Source organism: Hyposmocoma kahamanoa, unplaced genomic scaffold (genome assembly GCF_003589595.1).
Source record: "Hyposmocoma kahamanoa isolate Upper Pololo Valley unplaced genomic scaffold, ASM358959v1 66, whole genome shotgun sequence".
In the NCBI taxonomy this organism is placed as follows: Eukaryota; Metazoa; Arthropoda; class Insecta; order Lepidoptera; family Cosmopterigidae; genus Hyposmocoma; species Hyposmocoma kahamanoa.
In genome coordinates this window covers 23995907-24018509 of record NW_020653854.1, presented here as the reverse complement: position 1 = coordinate 24018509, position 22603 = coordinate 23995907, and the positions used below count along the sequence as shown (strand labels likewise).

General features: G+C 38.1%; 1 protein-coding gene across 4 annotated transcripts in view; it reads left to right on the top strand.

Annotated features, from left to right (window-relative positions):
- LOC113231673 overlaps window positions 1-22603 on the top strand; it is a 94096-nt gene that overhangs the window by 4904 nt on the left and 66589 nt on the right. For 3 of the 4 annotated variants that reach the window (XM_026466126.1, XM_026466124.1, XM_026466128.1), the window contains exons 5-17: window positions 1156-1423; window positions 1814-1928; window positions 3167-3286; window positions 4803-4987; window positions 6418-6608; window positions 7708-7874; window positions 11671-11771; window positions 12542-12797; window positions 13688-13848; window positions 14531-14774; window positions 15303-15462; window positions 20783-21051; window positions 22302-22373. In XM_026466126.1, coding sequence (XP_026321911.1) covers window positions 1156-1423; window positions 1814-1928; window positions 3167-3286; window positions 4803-4987; window positions 6418-6608; window positions 7708-7874; window positions 11671-11771; window positions 12542-12797; window positions 13688-13848; window positions 14531-14774; window positions 15303-15462; window positions 20783-21051; window positions 22302-22373 — 2309 coding nt within the window. The remainder of the gene's footprint in view (window positions 1-1155; window positions 1424-1813; window positions 1929-3166; window positions 3287-4802; window positions 4988-6417; window positions 6609-7707; window positions 7875-11670; window positions 11772-12541; window positions 12798-13687; window positions 13849-14530; window positions 14775-15302; window positions 15463-20782; window positions 21052-22301; window positions 22374-22603) is intronic. The other variant, XM_026466127.1, reaches the window with a different exon arrangement.

The window sequence follows — 22603 nt, the reverse complement described above, 5'->3', positions numbered from 1 at the left end:
GCGTACCAGGGTGCAGCAGTTGTTATTTTGGGCTTTTTGAAGGCTAAGTAAATTTGTTTTGCTGGCTATTGACCACAATTGTATCCCTTAAGTCCAGATCGGTTTTATTACATTGCAGTACACTCTCAGTTTGTTGCTTAGAGATTTTTGAAGAAAGACTGTCTTCTAAGAAACTAAACAACATTTAATTTAAACATCTTTTATTGAGACTACCTGCAAGAGCTAAACGGGTCACTACGCAGATAGTTTTGTTTCACAATAATTTTGAACCTCGTAAATAGCAAATTTTGAATATCAATCGGAATCTTATTATAAAAGCGTATACATTATTATTATTTAAATAATACACAGCTCTACGTGCTGGTGCGTGTATATCACTGCACTTGTATGTTGTTAATTTTCAAAATGCTTATCAAGTCTAGCTTTGAAGCTATTCACTGTCGGAGCACTGATTACTGTTTCTGGGAGCGAATTCCACAACTTCGTAACGCGAAGTGGCAAGAAGTGTTTTCTGGGGTTGCTAGCACATGGAGGCTTGGTTAGCTTCAGAGAGTGACACCTCAATTGGCTGTTGTGATTTATTAGGTAGATATCCTTCATGTTACGCACATTTTAGTGCCCATTGAGTATTTTGTAAGTCTCTATATGTTCCAAAGTAGTCAATTTTAGTTCTTGGAGGCGTTCTTCGTATGATTTGTTTTTTAAGGACTGAACCATTTTTGTTGCTCTCTTCTGAACCTTCTCCAACATAAGAATGTCTTTTTTAAAATAGGGACGCCAAATTTGAAAAGCATATATCCGGCAATGGACGCATATAGGTCTTGTATATTTTTATAAATAACTCCTTGGTAATACTGTGAAATGCTTTCCCAATCATGTACATACATCATAGAAATTGCTCTTTTGGTTATGGCTATGATGTGTACGTCCCATTTAAGGTTATGGGTTATTGTAACGCTAAGGTCTTTTTGTGCATTAACAACCTGAAGAGGTACATTATCCTCAGTATATTTTAGTTTGGTATTTCTAATTCCTGTCCCTTAAACCTTTGCACCAATCTCAAGCTAATCTCATCGGACGAAGAGCTTTGTATAATTACGATCGAACTTCGCTTACAGGTAAGTTCTTTTAATGACTAAATTATATCTTCCCCAGAACTCCTCTCTACAATATGGAGCATACGGACGAGCTTTCAATCATTGGTCACGCGGAGATCTTAGAACTGACAGGAGTAGTGACCTCTGGAGCGTTTTACACTCACCGGTGCTGCATAGAGTTTAGCCCTCCCTTCCAGGACCAGACGATGGGACCTGAAGAGGATAAAGATCATATTGAAGAAGCGAGGATAAGAGGGATTGTGACCAATGCACTGACGAGGAAATGTGCCTTTTGCAACAAACATGGTGCTAGTATTCCTTGTAAGGTAAGTTTTTTGAGTGTCCAGAACAAATTTCTCCATACAGTTACGTACATCACAACATGGACCTTGAAATTATGGATCAAATTATGTAAATAATTTTTTCAGTAAAAATTATAATTTATTCATTCTAAAGGATATATATCATATATTGGTAACAACAATTGGTGAAAATAAATAATAACGCACACACTCAATGGTGCCATGGACACACACATAGACAACCACAAATTACACTCAAACTCACAAGAGAAATAAATGTAGGCCATACAAATATTTCTCCCGCCCCGGGAAATGTACCTGGGACCTCTGCGTTTCAGTCTGGCGTGGTAACCATTCTCGGCCACAGAGGCAGTTTAAAATAATAGTAAATAATTATTATAACTTTGTTCCCAGATGAGCTGCAGCAAGTTCTTCCATTTACCATGCGTTCTTGCGTCTGGAGGGTTCCTTGACTTCCAGACGCGATCCGCCTTCTGCAAGGACCATTTGCATCAAGTGCCCGTTGTATGTAAGTATATACGTGTATAATTTTTTATATGCATATAATTATTTTCGAAATGAAGTTAAGAATCGGTTGATATGTTGTTACAGTAGTTGTACATTAAAGCAAGATGACTGTTTTTTTTTTCTGAATAACTATCAAGTTCAAGTACCTTTGACTGTAAGGACTAAGTTATTTATATTTGTGAAGAAGAAATGTCTTCCGCTAACGAACAGGAAAATATCGTGATGAAAAGTTTGCAACCTTTGGAAAATTTAATTGTGGCCTAAATCCTCGTCTTTGAAGAGACCCAAGCCCAGTAGTGGGACGTATGATGTATTTATGATGATATCAAAGATACAACATGTTTATTGTCTGAATTGATGTGCTGTTCGTTGTCGTGGCTCCTACAATAACTTTCTTCTTCAGCCTTTAGTTACCTATTTCTTTAGGTCTCCTCATTTGCACGCCTTCCTTTCTGATCTTGGTCTATTTGCACTCTGGTTTTTCCGGTTACTTTGCTTGTCGTCTGCCTATCTAGCCTTCTGGCGGGCGACGTTTCTGGTACCGATCTCGGTCTTCATTCCAACACTTCTGCTCCACAGGTCATTTCCAGTCGTCTCGCCCATCGCTATTTTCTTTGGTCCATGACACGCCCTATGTCAGTTAGTGCGTGCGCCTCCATTTCGATTTCTGTTTTTTATTTCACTGCACATTCCAGCTTTCTTTGGGCTACCAGCAGCTTTAAGTTGCTTTGTTGTGTAAAGGTCATTCTCCGTCACCGGCTGAACATATCAAACTTCCTTCGTTTGCACCTTCTACAGTGTCTTTGTACAAAACAAAACACGTATTGTTCCAATTATTAATAGTTTGTTATTATTATTGATACAATTTCGAAAAACCTGAAAGAAAAATTCCTTCGATCCGACTGGACTCGAACCAGCTTCTGTTTGCTAAACCGGGGCTACCGCTCTTACCAACTGAGCTACAGATCGAGTCAGCAGATCTTACGAATTTCTCATTCATCGTTGCAGATCTTAGTATTGAGTTTTAACGACTTTTTTGCCGCAGCGTCACCTTAGAAAGTTACGAAAGTTTTCTTCACTCAGCCAGATATCTTTACAGCTACCAGTGGTTGACAAGACAATTGTCAATAATAATAACATATTGTTCCGTTTATTGTTTTATCCAGCATCAGTGACGTTTAATCGTACAGACTTACCTATTTGTTTTATACTTACATATTCTGTGTCGTGACGCCTCAGGTTCTGCGGACATCGACTGCCGCACGTGTCACACGATCGGCGACATCGCCAACCTGATGACGTGTGTGGTCTGCGGCGCCCACTACCACGGCACTTGCGTCGGCCTCGCGCAGATGCCAGGTAACATTTACAGCCGTCACTTGTCGGCGACTTTCGGTGACCTTGGCGACCTATTACCCTAGCACCATTCCTTAAGTACGCGATTTGTCGTACATTATTTATTTATGTAATATAAATCTGTTGTTATATTTTATTCTTATTTTTGTTGACATTAAATTGACAATGATAACTAATTATGTTTATTAAATTATTTTAATTTGTCGAAGAACTAAAATAATTTTAATAATCACTCAATCACACAAAATAAAAGTACAAGTAAGAATAAAAATTGATGAGGTGCAACTTCAGAACGCATCCGAAAGTAAACTTTTTTTATTAAAAAACTTTTGTTTATTTTATTTATTTCTCACCAAATTGGGAAAGCGGTTCTTCGGCGGAAAAACTCACCTCAATACCTAGTATGAGTACATTTAACAAAACCAGTGTAGAATTTACTAAATTTGCATGCTTTCAAGAAGTATAAGTTTTTCTTCAATGTGAATTTACTTAACAAATCTCTGCCTCTCAAAAAATCGAATTTATTAAATATAATTGGCAAGAGATGTCTATTTGTTCTTTTACCATAATAGTTATTTACTCTTGGACATACATATTTATTTTGCACGGGCTCACCTAGTGTTATACATGTTCGTTACATTAATTTTAAATTCAGTTATGTAATAGTTTTCAATAGATTCTTTCATCTACATTTTCCACGCTTTAGTGAGGTGTAAAGATGTATGTTTCGCTCGGCAACACTTGAAACCCTTGCTACGCTCAGGAATTTGTAGATGTAATAAAGAATCTTAGCTTCCTTCGCTTGCTTAGGTTTCAATACAAGTACTCGCGTCAAGAAACAACTTTGCAGTTTTGCATAACAATAGTTATTTGTAGGGAAGCTACGATTTTAGTTTAAGTATAGATTCCTGAGCGTAGCGAGTGTTTCAAGCCACGAGACGCAAAACAACTTTGCTGCCGAGCAAAACACACAACTTTTCACTTCACTATAGCGAGGGAAATGATAGATTAAAGAAAAACAGTTGAACTATAAAACCTTTTATATTGAAAAGAAAAAGTTTATCTTCGGATGCGTTCTGAATTTACACCTCATCAATTTTTATTCTTGTTTGTACTTTTATTTTGTGTGATTAAGTGATTATTGAAATTATTTTAGTGCTTCGATGAATTAAAATTATTTAACAAACATAATTAGTTATCATTGTCAATTTAATGTCAACAATGATGAGAATAAAATATAGCTACGGATTTATATTACATAAATAACTAATGTACGACAAATCGCTTAATTGAACGTGCCATTATCTTTTTATTTCATCGAAACGAAAAGTCAGGTGCACGACAGTCCATCGTCAAGTTCGAATTTCAAAATTCACGCCAGCGTGCAAAAAAAAGCTTTTGCGCGCTGATTTCTAATGAGAAAGAAAGCCTTTCCGAGCTAGTGAGGTGAAAAGAACTATTTCAAGTGTAAAACTGTTACCTATGGAATAAATGATAATTAGAGTTTGACGAAACGCAGGCGTCCGTGCGGGCTGGGCGTGCCGTTCGTGCCGCGTGTGCCAGGTGTGCCGCGCGGACTGCGCGCCGGGCGTGGCCCCGGCCGAGGCCCGCGCCGTCACCTGCGAGCACTGCGACAAGCTCTACCACGCCACGTGCCTGCGCCCCATCATGGCCACCGTGCCCAAGTACGGCTGGAAGTGCAAGGTCAGCTCGACGAATCGGTCGAATTGCATTGCCGTGAAACGGAATGATAGCGAATTTTCGTAACCTAAATAAACTCGCTTTTGTACTACTCCCGGTCCGAACTAATTACAGTAACACTAATTTTAACATTTTATGCATTGACTTACAATTATGTGGACGTCGGGTCCGCGCTAAAAAGTGTCCGAATTTATAGGGCGTTAAAATCTTTTTTTTGTTTGTTCGACTGACAGCGAAGCAAGTTAGACAGTACTGCGATGACATTACAATTTAAATTCAACGGTTTAGCTTTTTCATATTCCTTTACATGTCACTACGTTTAAATAGGTTGACTTGGGACATTTTTTTCGTGGTTTTTGTATTAGACCCGTCGTCCATTTATTTGTAAGTCAATGATTTTATGTAATACTTTTGATCCGGATCTTTTCCAAAAGAGTGTAATTACGGCGACGAGAGCAATGAGTGAACACTTTGACTGTTACTGAGGCTTGCAATTGCTGTGGTTTTTCTTTTTTAATGTTTTGTATAAGTTAGGTAAATTGTGCACTCAGATTCCTTATTATATTTTTATATGTGAGAATCTAATTGCACAATGAGGTGCGATCCGGAATTGGTAACTAAGTTTTTGTGAGGTGGAGTTAGGGATGCTCATTACGTTTCAATTTTTTGGGTACATCGATTCAAGTGTATACAATCTAGGGATTTTTTTGTTTCGATTAATTTCATTGCGATTTTTAAGTAAATCGATTCAACATTAAGGCGCATCGAATCGTTTAGATCGTACTCGTAATTTAAACAAAACAGTGTCTTTCTGAACCCCATTGAATCGTAAGGCTAATCCTATTTTATATTGGCCTACAAGAAAAGCATTTTGGCAACATCTAAGTACAATAAGTCTACAATATTTGGCGATTGTGTCGCTGGTTCTGTGCCATATGAACGTTCATATAAAAGACGTCTTTTCCCGCTGGCTAAATATCACTCTAAAGTCGTTTAAAGCTAGCCAGGGTTCAAATCTGGGCTGTCAAAATAATTGTTTTTTATCGAAATTAATTTTGAAACGATTTTTAAGAGAGCGATTCACGAGCATGCGATCCGGTCTGTGGATCGATTTATTTACGATTATTACGATCCAAAAAATCGGTTCAAAGGTAAAAGTCGTGCATCCCTAGTAGAGTCACAACGGTAACCTATCACAAACTCGTATTGTTTTTTTCCGAAGTAACGTTTGTTCGAATTTTTATTACACCGAAAACTGAATTATAACGAAACCGTTGTTCTTTCAGGATATGTTGGATGTTTATCACAAAGACACGATTAGGTTCGGTTAGGTTAGGTTTAAAAGAAAAAACGTTTTGCTCTCAAAATTACTTTCGAGGTTATGGATGTGATAGGTAACCGTCACAACACATATAAGTGCGTGTCTGTGACAGTGCTGCCGCGTGTGTTCGGACTGCGGTTCGCGGTCCCCCGGTGCGGGGCCCTCGTCGCGTTGGCACGCGCACTACACCGTGTGCGACTCGTGCTACCAGCAGCGCAACAAGGGCTCCTGCTGCCCGCTCTGCCGCCGCGCTTACCGCGCCGCCGCCTACCGCGACATGATACGGTGCACCATATGCAAGAGGTAACTCGCCACGAGCCCGGAACGCGGGGTACAGTAGCCGGCCTCATTGCTAGATAGCACTTCCAATTTGAAGACATCTACGGCGAATCGAACCCGTCGCATTTGCTCCATAAACTACACTTTCGATTACAGTTTTGAAATATTATCTAATATAATATTATGATATGATAATGTAATATAATAATCATAACATAATATACAGATTGATCATAATTATTATTTTATCGCTAAAAATGATTTTATTGATTACCTGCGGTGCCTAGTGCAGGAATCGTAGGAAATTCTCTGTAAGCGGTATACGCTACAACTGAGTTGTGTTCTTTGTCATAATTTAAATTGTAATGTACCTTCACAATTTCACTGTAAATCAATTATTTTCTATTTTATAAACGCAAAAGTTACTGTGTATGCGTGTAAATATATATTTTATTTATTTAAATCTCACAACGATTGGAATTAAAGAATTGCAGATTGCAGCATACCAATAGATAAATATAATTGAAATGGGCTCTTTGTGTGAGTTATTTGGTAGATAAAATAAATTCGGCTACATCTCCCAATAAGATAATAATAGGAAAAAGAATAGTAATGTAAAAATGCGAAAAAAATTAAATAGCGCATTTCAAAAAGGTCTTTCTCTGAGCATATCGACTGTGAACAGGCAACCGGTACTATCTAAATTCCGACAACTTTACATTGACTTTACAGGTGAAGAAAAGAATTGCTTGCGTTATTTATATACCATCTGGTTTATTAAATGAAATGTACATAGTGTATGTGTAATAAAAATATTTAAAAACTACGTATTTTCATTTAATATATCAGATGCTATATAAATGACGCAAACAATTTTTTTCTTCGCCTGTAAAGACAGTGTAAAGTTGTCAAAATTGAGATACTACCGGTTGCCAGTTCACAGTCGACATGAATACATAGCCCGTTGTGTAAAAGACGTGTGTGTCGCTGATGATGTATAAAAGTTTTACGCTCATATTGCAATATGCACAAAACTTTCATTTGACTGGCTCAAGCCAGCGACAAGTGTGATCCTCCTATGCATACACCTACCATCTAAATGAAGTTACGTCCTCATTGACAGATACGTACACGGCATGTGCGACCCGGACGCCGAGCCAAGCTCGTACCGGCAGAAGAAAGAACAGAACCCGTCGTATGAGTACAACTGCCCCATCTGCAAGACGCACATGCAGATGGCCGGCAGTAAGTCCAGTACTGCTACCGCTACTACCGCTACTAGTTCTGCTTGTTAGTTGAATGCTTTTTATTTATTTTGCCTTTATTATAAATACTTAGAGAAAATATTAGCATAGTGTAATAAGACAATTTTGCGGCGCATTCGCCAGATTTGTACGCACCCGAATGAATGGCGCCTGCGACCTGCGCTCTGCAATTCGAGTGTCGCGCGAGTGTGTGCGTCCGTACAAGGCGCTGATACATTTGTATAGTTACCCTATTTGTCTTATTATACTATGTTATTAGTCAGAAGACACACTGCTCGTCACTTTGAAGTCTTACAATACCCTTCGAACTACGTTACATAATAATCTGGGTCCCAAGTCTGCTGTTCATTGTAATTCTATTAAGACTCCACTGACATTATACTAGGGCTGCCTTTTTATATTTCGAGATTAGAGAACAATAACAAATATTTCGACCCTCTACGTAAAGTATCGTATGTCGAAATTGCCAAGTTTACAGGGGCACGTTTTAAAGTTTTGAATTCACTGAAATCAGCATAACACGTGACTTCAGCATTTCTCAGTTTTATTCGGCAAGGCTTGTTACTCACATGGACTATTATAAAATCCTAGATATCTGTTAGATGATCACTCTTTCAGTGAATTCAGAACTTTAAAACGCTTTACGTAGGAGGGACCGATTTTATCACAGAAAAATCACTTTATTGTTTCTGAAAATATTCCACAAGAAGATCAATATGCTAGTAGTATGCATTTAAACAAATTTTCTAAACCCTTTTTCCACTCTAATGTAGGTACCTCCAAAACATGCTTTTTAAGTACATCAACCGCTTCTCAGGTGTCAAAAAACGTAGGCCTCGATTTTGTTTGATATGCTGGTAAAAAAGAAGCAGTTGGGTCCCAAATCAGAATTATTTGGCAGGTGACACATCAAACCGACGTTTTAAGTGCTCAAAAATTCACTTGAGCTCGCGTTGTCGTGGTGAAGAATGGTCCGTCTTTGGCGATTGGTCTTTCGAAAGAACGACAGTACATGTGTGTTTTCTGATTGTAATTATATTATACGGATGACTGGAATGCTCAATTAGAGGTTATGGTCCTTTTTATGTTCTTTACTTAAACATTCTATCGGTCGAGGATATTTTTCTGTTATGCCAAATTTAATGTACGTACTGTAGTTAGTAATTTATTTATTGCCGCAGAGCTTAGATACAAAATTCATAATAGTATTGTAGATTAGTCAGCAGTGGCGAACGGCGGATATAACATGTTTGCTTGTTTTATAAATTTACCCCCAAAATGTATTGCAATATTTATCTTCTTCAAATATTTACCCTTCGCCACTGTTCGACAGTTTATACAAACTAAAGTCTGTCCTTCCTTTTTGAAGATGGAGTTAAATGACAGTTCATTGCTCAAAAGTGTTGCCCGCTTGCAAGCTGCTTGCAGTCGATAAATATTATAACGAATGTTGGTTACGCTTATGAAATAAATAGCCGAAATTGTTTAATTTGAATCATCGGCTCACTATTCGTCCAACTGTTGGGCACAGGTCATCTTTGAAAATTCATTCATACATATACTAAACTTAGCAATATGTGTATAGAAATAAATACAAATAAGAAACACGTTCTGAAGATTTCAAGTTTATTTAATGTATGTAATCAAATCCGGCCATTGTTATTAGAATGTGTAAGTGTGACTAAAAATTGATTTCGACACTAATAGATCAACTGTCAAAATAAGAATAGACATTCACAATTCAGAAATTTTTGGAAAAAGTTATCTACTTTCACAATCTGTCGATAAAACTATCGATAGCAATTACATGACTATTTAAAAGTTTACGAAAACTGGCAACCTTGAAAATGTCATTTTACTCCATCTTCAAAAAAAGACTGACTATACTATCTAACTACCTTGAGACCAAAGGCATGCCGCTGGCATTGATTTTCTATCAAGATACTTCTATAACTTAAAAAGAGAAGGCGATATCACACAAGAGCGAGACAATGTTTTCAAGGTCAAATTACTAGTCGTCAGGCGCGTGTGATCTTCATCTGTTACTAAGCTTTTGTGTTTTTGCCGTTTAAATTACTGTTTGCTACTAATTATCTTTGAAAAGTGTTATGGATTATTTTAGATAGTAATAATCTTTAAAACTTAGGAATACAAATCGTCTGCTTAAGGGTAAAACCACATAAGTGACATTTTACACAAAAAATCTCCAAATTATGTATCAGTTGTAAGAAATTCACCATCTTTCTGCAGATAAAACTCTTATTAAATTTATAGCTTTTTCATTATTGTATTTATTAGCTTTTTCACGTGCTGAAAGATAGTGGCTTTCGTACCATACCTGTAGTATGTTCCAATCCATTTTGAACAAAAAGTAAACAAACCGGTTTGGTTAAAATTCTAAAGCAATGAATCGAATAAGTAAAGTAACACTTTCACGTATACTTCGAAGATTTCGACTTGATATATCATCCATCACTTTTTCCAACAATATTCATTTGAATAGCATTGTAAAATCGTATTTGAAAAATGGTAGTCCAAAACTGAGGTTACGATTCATCTATACTTCTATGACTTGCCTATTGTTGCATAGTGCTGTTCGAAAAAAAACATTCGGTTCAATCAATTAAAGTTTAGTAATTGATTATTAAATCGAACATTTCAATCGCAATCGAACGAGTATCTAAGTGTAAGGATTTGAAGGAGGATTTAAATTGAAATTTGAAATATGCTGAACAAGCAATTCATTCAATTAATTAATCGATTTGTGGTTGGCGTTACAATAGGCCATCACTAAACCGTTTATGGTCGGGTCAGTGACTTGTTTGTTTACTTTTTGTTCAAAATGGATTGAAACGAAGTACAAATTAAAGACTTTGTGGAAAATGTCACTTACGTGGTTTTACCTTTAATCAGACGAAATATATGTTTCGGATGTAAATCGAATTTCTTTTTTATTTAAAAAAAGTGTACATTTGACCTCCATCTCACCTGATGGAGAGTGACGATGAGGTCGAGGATGTATCATTCACACCTAAATAATGCCTATTCACTCTCGCCTTGAAAAGGTCCAAGTTATAGTGTTCGGGTAACAAGTCTGCAGACAGGGCATTCCACTCCCTAGCCGCTCGCCATACAAATGTGGAAGCGAAACGTTTCGTGTGAATATCCACAATATAGAGGTGGAACCCCCGCCCCCGTCTAGTCTCCCGATGATGGAAAAGGGAAGGCGGAATCAAATTATGCAATTCCATCACACACTCTCTCTTTGTTTTGTCAAACGAATGTTTTCGGGCCCTCAGAGGTCCAATGATCACGACTGACTGCCGTAAATTGATATTGAGTTGATAATGAGTGTGTTCGTTATTTTATTATTATTATTAATCCAAATTTAAATCATTTATTTCGGAATATTACATCTATATTATTATACAAAATTCCAAAATCTTAAAGCGCACACATACGTTACATTAATATAAATAAAATAAAAACAAACTCCAGACCCAATTAAATAACAATAATAATAATGTATCATGCACTATGCTTCGATATTATATTTAGATCCGTAAAAATAATTTCATTTCCTAAGAACTAGGTATCTTTAAAACTGTTTATACAATGATGTAAATGGCAACACGGTTCAAAGTTTGATAGATAATTAGTAGAAACAGTTGGGTTTAAAAGGCAATACCGAATCTGAAAGAGCATCGATGCCAACATGCGCCTTTTGTAGTGGTTGGCCTGTTGTTTTTCATAAATGAGCTAAACATTAATCTCTTACGATGTTATGACTTTATATGTTCATTGAAAAAAATGTTCACCAGCTTTCGAAGACGATACAATGGCGTCGACATCACAAGATTCCTCGTTCGACGATACGCCGACTACGCAGCAGGAACAAGATCCTCTTGCTATAGAACCCAAGGTAAATAATACATATCTAAACCATAATCACGAAGAGTAGATTCAATTTTGTGTTTTTTTTTTATAATAGAATGCGTATGATATTGAACGGACAGTTCTCGTAAACCCGATGTCGAACTCGAGGGAGTTCGATATCCAATAGTCCCGCTATGGGAAATGAATTTTTTAAATAAATTCTGGTCCTGTCGACCTGCAACTGCGCTTCTAAATATTATATGAAAATAAGTAGTGGCGCGGCTTCAGCACCACAGTGGCGTCACTATAGGGATTCTTTAAGCGAGGAAATTTATTGTGTTTCTACAGGAAACCCCTCTTTTGACATTCAGTCCTGTACTATTACAAGGAATTCCCTCTTTTGTTTAGTCGTTTTTTTCGTTGCTTGAGATATAATTATTTAGAATGAATTTTTATTTCTATTAGTTATTAGTAGAAAGTTAGTTCTTTCTAATAACTAATCATCATCATCTCAGCCCGTTAACACCCACTGTTGGGTATAGGCCTCCTTTTTGCACGCCAACTTATTCGGTCTAGTGTGAGTCTCATCCACAGTCTTACGGCCTAACTAATAAAAAAATTTGCTACACCCCAACGGGGCTTATTTCTACTTATTACCTATGTAATGCTTGTACCAACATTGTTTGCAATTATTAAAAAAAAACACCCTTGTTATTGTCGACAAAAACGTTTTGCAATTGTTTACGCGGCTGCCAGGGCATGAGACGGAGAAGCGCAGACATTTCAAGGATATTAATGGAACTTTTTTTTCCGTAGTCCGACGTAGGCCTCGGCAAAGGGAAACCTTATACAGTATCATCAAAAGTAGCTAAGAAAAAGATGGGCGGGTACAAGCTGAAAGGAGGCTTCCCCACGGCCGGCAAACTAGGCTTCCAGAAACGGCAAAGATCAGCTTTGGACTTCGGAAGGAAGAGAGGTTCCAAACCGAAGATGAGAGGGGTTTTTGGTGTTCCGGGGTTGGGCTTGCAGCGGCCGCAGGCGCCGGATAACAAGACTCCTGAAGATGACCCGAGTATGTATATAAATTGTTTTTTTTTTGAGACTTATGTAGTGTTTACGAAATCATTGTTAATTATTTATTAAGTAGTAATAAAGGCTAACACAGTTGTGGACCTAATATGTTGTCTGAAATATAAATATATATTTAAAATAAGGAGTTCTTAGGTTTTCGCGATTGTTACACATAGAAAGTTAACAAGTATCTCGGTTATAAATAGCGTATATTGTTCTTTCAAACAAACCAATATTTTGGGCCCATTACAGGTCCCATGGTCAGGCTGACTGTTGAAAAATAGTTTCATTTTTTGTACAGCTAGTAAAGTAAGCCATTGTGCTAGACTGTGCACATCGAAGAAGAGGGCGCCTGTGGGCATGAAGTGGGGGCGGTCGAATCGTACGGAGATATGCTACATTACACGGTGCACTTGCTGAACGCATGAGTGCTTAGCTCTAAAGCCGAACTGTTCGTTGGGGAGGAAGCGTGGGACATGACGTAGTCTCTGAACGGGCCTAAAGTATGCGCTCATAGAGTTTGCCCATGGTGTTATGCAGGGAGATGGGGCAGTAGCTGAATGGCTCAGAGAGGGGTTTCTCGGTCTTGGGAAAACCTATGACCACTGCCTCGTTTCACTGATGCAGTTTGTCAGAGTGGCGTTAAAAATTACTGTAATGAGACAGATGAGGCGTACGGAGAGTCTCCCACACCGTACCGGCCTAGTTAATGCGCCACCGGCGCTCACGGCCAATCAGAGCGTGCGAATTACCTCGCGGGTTCAGTCTACCTCGCTCTACCTTGCCCTGATCGACCAGGCGTAACTCGGCTGTCAGTAGCAAACACAACTTCAATAAATCAGACATAAAGTACGACGTGCGGCTTTTATATAGTTCTTATTGTATTCTCAGGTGTAGAAAACAAGCTAGTCCTCTGTTCGAGTAAAGACAAGTTCGTGTTAACGCAAGACCTGTGCGTGATGTGCGGCGCGATCGGCACTGACTCCGAGGGTTGTCTCATTGCCTGCTCGCAGTGCGGGCAGACGTATCACCCTTATTGCGTTAATATTAAGGTCAGTTTTAATTTTACGCTTGACAAATAATATATTTGTGTAGTTACGAAAATTACAGGTTTTGAATTTGATTTATGTTGATATTCAATTAAAAAGTTATTAAGTCGCCGAACGGTTATCATGCTGAACTGGCAGGCAGAGGTCCCAGGTTCGATTCCTGTGCCGGGAGAAATATTTGTATCGCCTACATTTATTTCTCTCGTGAGTTTGGGTGTAACTTTGTGGTCGTCTATGTGTGTGTCCATGGCACCTGCGGCACAAGGTTTTCTCGGAACTGTATTAAAAATATTCTCCTCATCTTTTAACAATAATTTATATATATCAATTTGTTTGTTTTTATCATTTCTTTTTATCTCGTTTGTGGCGCTCAATTTTTACGTTGATAAAATGACTTTGCAGAACTGTCAAAATGTTTTAAAATCAGCTGTGACCTTGCAGCCACGTTTGACACTGCGTTAATCTTTTGCAGTTATTGTCCGCGACACTTGCGATGACATAAAAAAGTGACGTCAAGGTGTTCGCCATGTTAGCTATTGTGATAAAATTTTAAAAGGCCGGTTTATCACTCGAATTTGAGAGTTCGAAGTGGAGAGAATTATAATTGCTTTATCGAGGCGGCATACTGCTGCGGGCTGCTGTTTTTTTTATAGTCTTATATCTTATACGAGCATTTTCCATACAGGTTTCACAGGTGATAGTGACACAGGGCTGGCGCTGTCTTGATTGCACGGTGTGCGAAGGCTGCGGCCAACGCGGCGATGAACCACTTCTCGTGCTATGTGACGATTGTGATACAACGTGGCATACATATTGTGCCAAACCTCAGTTGCCGGCAGTCCCGAGCTCTGCCTGGAGATGCGAACGGTGCCGACGATGTTTGGTTTGCGGTACAAGGGATCCTGTTGCCTGGGCTGATAATTACACTGGTTAGTGCACTTTTACTCCAGGGGATAATTAGGTTTTTTATCATGCCAAAATATGTTTCGACAGACAATTTTATTTTATAATATTAAGTGACGGGACGAACAAGTCGTGCGCCTGGTGGTAAGCGACACGCCTGTCCATAATAGTTGCAGCGCCACAAAGCTTTAAATCGCAAAGATCTGAGGGCCACTACCACTGCGCTCGACACCTTGAGACTTAAGTTGTCAAGTCCCATGAGTTTGTAATTTCACCCTTACCCTTACCCTTCGAAACCGGAACGCTGTAATGCCCACGTTATTGCTTGGAGGCAGAAATACGTAAGGCAGTACTTTCCTGGAGGAACTTCACAAGAAGCTCTACTGATGCTGATGTGAGCACGCCAAGGCATTAAAAGTAAAATGTTACAAATATTGTATTCGGCTCGAAGGGCCAACGGTAAGTTTGCAGCTATTTCTGTCAGCTCGCAACGTCTCAGGGCTTAGGCAGGAGTAGTCGTGATGTCGTCTAAAATGAATGGTGTTTGCGGGCAGAGTGCGCGCCGTGCGCGTCTCTGGTGATGTGCTGCGTGTGCGCCGAGCCGTATTCGGACGGCGAGCTCATCATCCAGTGCGAGCCTTGTCGCCGTTGGCTGCACGCCGCCTGCGACGCCATCAAGAGCGAGACCGACGCAGAGACCTGCTGCCGCGCGGGGTGAGTGCTTCCCTCTCTTTACTGCTACGTTCCATTATTATAACAGATTAACAGCGCTGCAGCTGCTACGATTTGACATTTTTACGTCAATGCGAGATACAGAGCTTGGATTATAAAGAAACGAAACTGAAACGCCCTAGGGGAATTATAAAATTTCTGAGTACATTTGTGAATGTTTAGTATTAGTATTACATTTCGCTAGCAATGAATAAGTATATATCGTAATGAAACCCGCACGTCGAAGAGGGTTCACACGGACTATGGCCTCAACTTCTTTAATACTAGAATAACACGATACACACATAAGACATAAGTATTTACGTAGTTCATTTTATTTGATTTTATTTTCTGTTTCGGGACGCATACGTCTGTCACTCTCACTCACTCGGCTAGGGCCCATTGAAAACCAGCGTCACAACCTAGTCTTAGTTGTGACTAGCTGAAAGGGATCCTTTTGTAAACGCCACAGCCGCACACGTGTCAGTATACTATTATGTAACTTGTTGTTTAAATGATTTTTACGCTGTTTTATTTCTGTTCTACTTATATTAGTATTTTTCTTTTATGATGTGGCGTTGCAATAAATGGTTTCTATTTCTATTCTATTTCCAATACTCAATATATTTATTGCATTCATATGGTACATGTCTTAAAATTAAATAATACTACACATATCGACCCCTACTACGTAAAGGATCGTATGTCGAAATTGCCAAATTTACAGGGGAGCATTATAATGTTCTGAATTCACTCTTTACATAGAGTGATCATCTAATAGATCATCTAACCGATATCTAGAATTTTATAATACTCTATGAGAGTAACGAGCTTTGCCGAATAAAGCTGAGAAATGCTAAAGTCAAGTATTATGCTTATTTCAGTGAATTCAGAAGATTAAAACGCTCCCTACAGGGGACTTGGCAATTTCGAAATACGATGCTTTGTGTAGGAGGGGTCAATATGTACCCTTTATTAGGGATAACAATAAGAAGGTAGACCGAGGTTTCAATTATTAATTAGAATTGTTATTTATCAAATAATAATATAAAATAAAAAATGTGCCATATAATAAGAAAAGCGTCATATAAGAAGCACAATTATGTCACTTGAAAGTTTGAATTTAATTAGATTACAATAGCTAAACTTTATAGTATACAGGCTGTATATTTGAAAGTGAGACATATTCATACATGTCATAGTAAATCATGTTACAACATAATATAGACTAAAATAAAATTAGGATATGGGATAGAACAAAAAATAAATCAACAAATGTGTTTTGGAGTGTACATAGGAATAAACCGATCCTCTTTACGCTTGATTTCGAGTGCAATGGGAGTACTACCAAGCGAGCGCCGAGTAAGACAGCAACAATAACAATGATTTCACATCTCCCTTCCTACTTTTTCGCGGGCTTAGGACCGACAAAGCATCTCATTTCTCTAGAAAATAAAAATTAAGTTACTCACCTACTCATTTATGTCATGATGGAAAAAGCTGTTATCAAAATGATTACGTTTTAGTTTATGTTAATTATTTTTTACTTGAACTATCATCGAAATGTTTTACGTACTAAAAAAGATAAGTTTATGATTTAGTAACTAGTTATCATTTAATAAGAATTGAGGTTTTTACGTAGTTTAAAATGTGAAATCAAGTTATTTACAATGATTGATTTTTTAGTTATTTACACTTACGTGGTACGGAGCAAGCGTTCAAAATGTCCACTGTTTTCCACAATGCATACTCTAGCACGGCATAGTAAATTTTGTTTGAAATTGTTCAACACAAACACATTTGTTTCACAGTATAAAATGCTGAGATAATCCTCTCACGCAACACTTCGAAACTGTTCACCTCCTCCGCTTAAATTCCGATTTGGGAACATTTCAATAGCTTGCCTCACACCATCACCACTTATTGTGTAAAGTCGCACTATCTCAATCAATTCGATGTTAAAATAAATATCCATTTTGCGGCGATCGGGCGAGCGGAAGTACAAATAATTTACGCGTCATCGTTAGACCAAGGTCGCGCGTGCATTGTCTCTGCTAACAGCAATTTCGCGTATGCGCCCGCGCCTCCACCCCCCACTTGTGCTTTGTTTTTCGCCGCCGTGTGAGAAAACAAAGCCGTGCCGCCGCTCGCCGCTGCATTGAGCAATAATAGTGATGTGCATAGATGTCTAAATAAAATAAATAAAAAGTAGTCGATAAAAAAAATTAAAAAATATTTTTTATAAAGTTTAACTTCATTAGTTTATTATTTCTTTGGGTTCAGAATCAGGAATATAACGCACTGTATAACTATGTCTCACTTTCAAATATACAGCCTGTATAATTGAGATTTATTTATTATTGAAATTTATTATAATAATAGGGGTTAAAGTATGAAATTGCCGATTTGTATTGAAAATCTAAATTGTTTATTTTTTAAATTTTTAACAAATTTATTTAATCAAAATAGTTGCCATTATTATCTATACATTGCTGCCATCTAATGGGAAGGTTATTAATGCCTTTGCGATAGAACTCCGACGATCTAGACTGCACAAACTGTGTGAAAGCATTTTGTACTGCCTCCTGGGAAGAAAACTTCTTGTCACGTAGATAATTGTCCAAATCACGAAAAAAATGGTAGTCCGTTGGAGCAAGGTCTGGTGAATACGGTGGATGACGAATGGTTTCTAACCGCAGTTCCTGAAGGGTCAAAATGGTTTCTCGTGCTGTGTGAGGTCTCGCGTTGTCGTGGAGCAATAATGGTGAAGATCGATTCATGAGTCGGGGCTGTTTTACTGCTAGTTTTGTCAACATGGTTCGGAGTTCGGCACAATAGACATCTGCCGTTATTGCTTGACCAGATCGGAGAAAACTATAGTGAATAACACCATGCTGAGACCACCAAACAGTTACCATTACCTTTTTATTGGTAAGTTTTGCTTTAGGACACTGTTGTGGCATTTGACCTGGGGTCAGCCATTGCATTTTTCTTTTCCGGTTATCATAAAGAATCCACTTTTCATCACATGTTACAATTCGATCCAATATTCCTTCATTTCTGTACCGGTTCAACAAGGCAACACAAGTTTCAACACGCGTTTCTTTCTGCAGATCAGTCAAATCATGAGGCACCCATTTTTCGTATTTTTTTATTTTATTGATTTGACGCAAGTGAGTCAATATTGTGGGTAAGGTAACGTTAAACCATGCCGCTAATTCCTGGGTAGTTTGACTAGGATCGGCTTCCACTATCTCTCTTAATTCATCGTTATTCACCTGTGTGGGCGGTCTTCCTCGTGGCTCGTTCTTTAAGTCGAAATTTCCATCACGAAAGCGTTTAAACCAAAATCGCACGGTGCGTTCATTAGTAGACCCCTCTCCAAACGCAGCATTGATATTGCGGGCTGTTTCTGCCGCGTTAGTTCCGCGTCGGAACTCGTATTCAAAAATCACTCGAATTTTCGCAGTATCCATCTTTCTTGTCTAAATTGAATAACAAAAACAATTGAAAGTCGATATTCAAATGTTTCAAATTTAAAAAAAAAAAATCACAGAAACCATTTGAAAAAAGTTTCATTCGAAAACCTCAAACCATGAAGATTCTATGAAAATTCAAAGAACCTATTGCAATAAAACGGCAATTTCATACTTTAACCCCTAATATTATTATTTTTATTTGTCGTCAAAGTTTTCATTTAAATTGTAATAGCATTTATTAATAAGATGTAATTTTAATTTATTTACAAACAGTGAATACTTTTCCTCGTTTTTAATAATGGGCGAGAGCTCGTTGAATATCCTCACCGACATTGAGTAGGGACTATACTCTAGCCAAATTCGATGTAGAATAAATGTCAACAAACAAAAACATTTGATTTTTAGGGTTTTCATCCCAGACTCTTTCACAGTTACAACAATTTCAATATTTTCCTACGAAATTCAGTTAGATTATGGATAATACTAAATCTTGAAGCCATGTTTATAATGAATATTATTCAAGAGAAGTTTAAAACTACCTAAAAATGACACAAAAATGACCAGTAATTAATTATTTGTAAAACTATCATCCCTAGTGACTTTTTGATTTGAAGGGAGAGATTACAAACATTCGAGTTCTAGTGGTAATTCAAGTTCAGAATCGGAAATAGATGCTGGATGATATAATATGTAGTAAATTCATATTATTATTATTATTTATAATAATTGGCTAAGTATTATTTCTACATAACCCAATTACCTACTTACCTATTTAAATTCCAATTACGAGAGCATGCCGTGGGGGCAGAGGAAGCTTTAATAATGAGCATTGAAAAAAATGTTCTTTTCCTATGTCATCATTGGTTGCCTAGCAACGTTTTGTTATTAAACATTCTACATCGAATTTGGCTAGAGTATAGAGCTGTGTATGTGTAGCTGAGGTCGTGGCAGAAGCAATCTATTGCGTGGTCTAGAACTCTTTATACAAAATTTATAAAAAAGGTCTTTATACAAGACCCTTCTCTTGTAGTGGGACGTATAATGGGCTGACGATGATGGCGACCACGGAAAAAAAAGAATGGAAGTGCCTTATGCCTCGATTAGTATCGTAACCGCTATCGCTAAAACGCGCACAAACAAAATGATAAACACTATGGAATGATTGGTCATAGTTTCTAATTTAAAAAGATGTAACAAATTGTAGATTGTTAATATAATTTAAACTTTACCCAGTCGCTATATCGTTGAAAGTTCAATAACTTTGTTGCAAATTATGACGTTTTGGTTTTATATTGAAGTTTTATTCAACGTGCTGCCATCTTGCGGCCAGTAGCTGGATTACGTCAAACGATTAGCATCTGAACGAATAGAAAGTAGTGTCTTTTCGACAATGAACTTTATTTCGATCAATTAAGTTTAATATTAACAAACCCTCATGAAGCATTTTTTCGCTGAAGTTTTCTTCGCTACTAGCGTGGAAAATTCCAGATGTTTACTTAGTTCTCCAAAAGACAAAACTCGACCTTATTGCTCTGGAATAATGTTTACTTTCGTTTGTTACAGTACAATAAATCAATTCGAATACCGATGATATGAAATACTACTACGGGTAGTATTTTTGGAGCGGTTATCATTTTTGCACATCAAAACAGCACAATAAGGCATTTTTCTATGATTTTAGAGAATTTGCGCGAAAAAATGACGCAACCATACAAAGCAAAAATGGCGGCCTGAGCTCAAGTAGGTCGAACGAGATCTAACGTTGACACGCGTCAGACGCTAACTAATCACTTCTACTGTATTTATTGTTCTGTGATGATGACCTATGTTCCCACGTCGTGCAGATACAAGTGCGTGCTGTGCCGTGGCCGCGACGTGGCCCCGCCGCATTTGGCGCGTGCGCCGGAGGCGGTTAAGCCCCCCCTACCGCTGCCTCGCCCCCTGCCGCGCCCTACGCCGCAATCGCTGGGTCTGGGCGGCGAGTACTACGTCGACGACGTCTGCTTGTCGCAGCACGGCGCTCACCACATGAAGCAGCTCGAGGCGGAGATGGGAATCACGCACACCAGAAGGAAGAGGCGGTTCAAGAACGAGAATACCGAGAAAGAAGCCGGTGAGTTCTATTTTCGCCATTCTTTGTGTCACTCTTTTACTTTTCTGTTTCAAAAGAAACGCACGTCGTCGGCTAAATTTGAAAACCTCGTAACTCCTTTTACATCTTTTAGTTATATAATGACAACGGTTTTATAAAAAAAAAGACCTCAAAACTTCGTGGAATTACATCTATTTTCCAAGTTTTATTGAAATCGGTTAGGGTAGAGTTCATTGTGAAAGAGTTTGTCCAGGGAAGTACTGCCACTTTACCTATTTCTGCCGCCAAGCAGTAATTATAGCATTACTGCGTTCTGGTTATGAAGGGTAAAAGTGCTGGTGAAATTACAGGCATATGGGACTTGTCAACTTATGTCTCAGGATGACGGGCGCAGTGGCAGTGCCCCTCATATCTTTGTGATTTGAAGATCCGAGTGGCACTGCAACTGTTATGGACAGGCATGTAACTTTCCATGAGGCGCACGACTTGTTCGTCCTGTCAATTTTGCTGAATTGAGCTCAAATATGCCGGCGGCCAGAGTAATCGAGTAATATACATTTAAAAAAATTTACAGTCTAATTGAGAACCTCCTACTTTTATCAAGTCGGTTAGAATAAAGTTATAATTATAGATTGTTATATAAATAAATAAATAATTATTAGACAATATCTTGTGTTATGGAAATTGGAAACAACGACGGTTCCACAAACACCCAGAGCCAAGACAATTTAGAAAAGTTATTTTCTACACTGAACCGGCCGGGGATCGAACCCGGGACCTCATGGCGACACCATGAAAACTGGTGTGCTAGCCATTCGAGCACGAAGGCCTAACCTAACCTAACCTAAACCTCCTCAAAATCATTCACATTAATGGATGTTACGATATTTTCCAATTTAACCGACGACGTATTAGAACAACAAAATATAAGCTTATTGCCAGCCCTATCACTTCATCTTTCAAAAATCAGTACAGTACAGTGTATGGTATATAAATGTAATAAATGAAATTACGTAAGAAATAGAAACATTTAATTCACCATTCACCAGCCATCACACACCACATAAATAAGACACTACAGCTTATGAAAGCTGTATGTACAATGGACGAAGTCTATCGGTAATAACATCACTATCTTTTGCCTTCCTTAATTTTCAATATCAACACGAATTAACTAGACCAAACAAAGTGAGGGTACGAGTATCTAATACGAGTTTTTGTTTGGACGCTGGCTATTGGTGGAATAGAAATAATGGCATCTATTGAAACAGTGGTACAGAACGCCGACGCCGAGGGCGACGACTCCAAGCCGGATAGCACCGCTGAAAGCAAGGAAGAGCCTGGTGAGATAATATTTTATTGCCTGATACTATTTGGCCACTAATAAACCGAAGCACCGCTGGTTTTATCCGTTTTATGCTGGTTCTAGTTTCTACCAAGAAATAACCAGCTGATCATTTCTGGTTTCCACCAAAAAATAACCAGCTGATTATTTCTGGTTTCTACCAAAAAATGACTAGAACGTTTTTTCTAGTTTCTATCAAGAAATAACCAGCTGATTATTTCTGGTTTC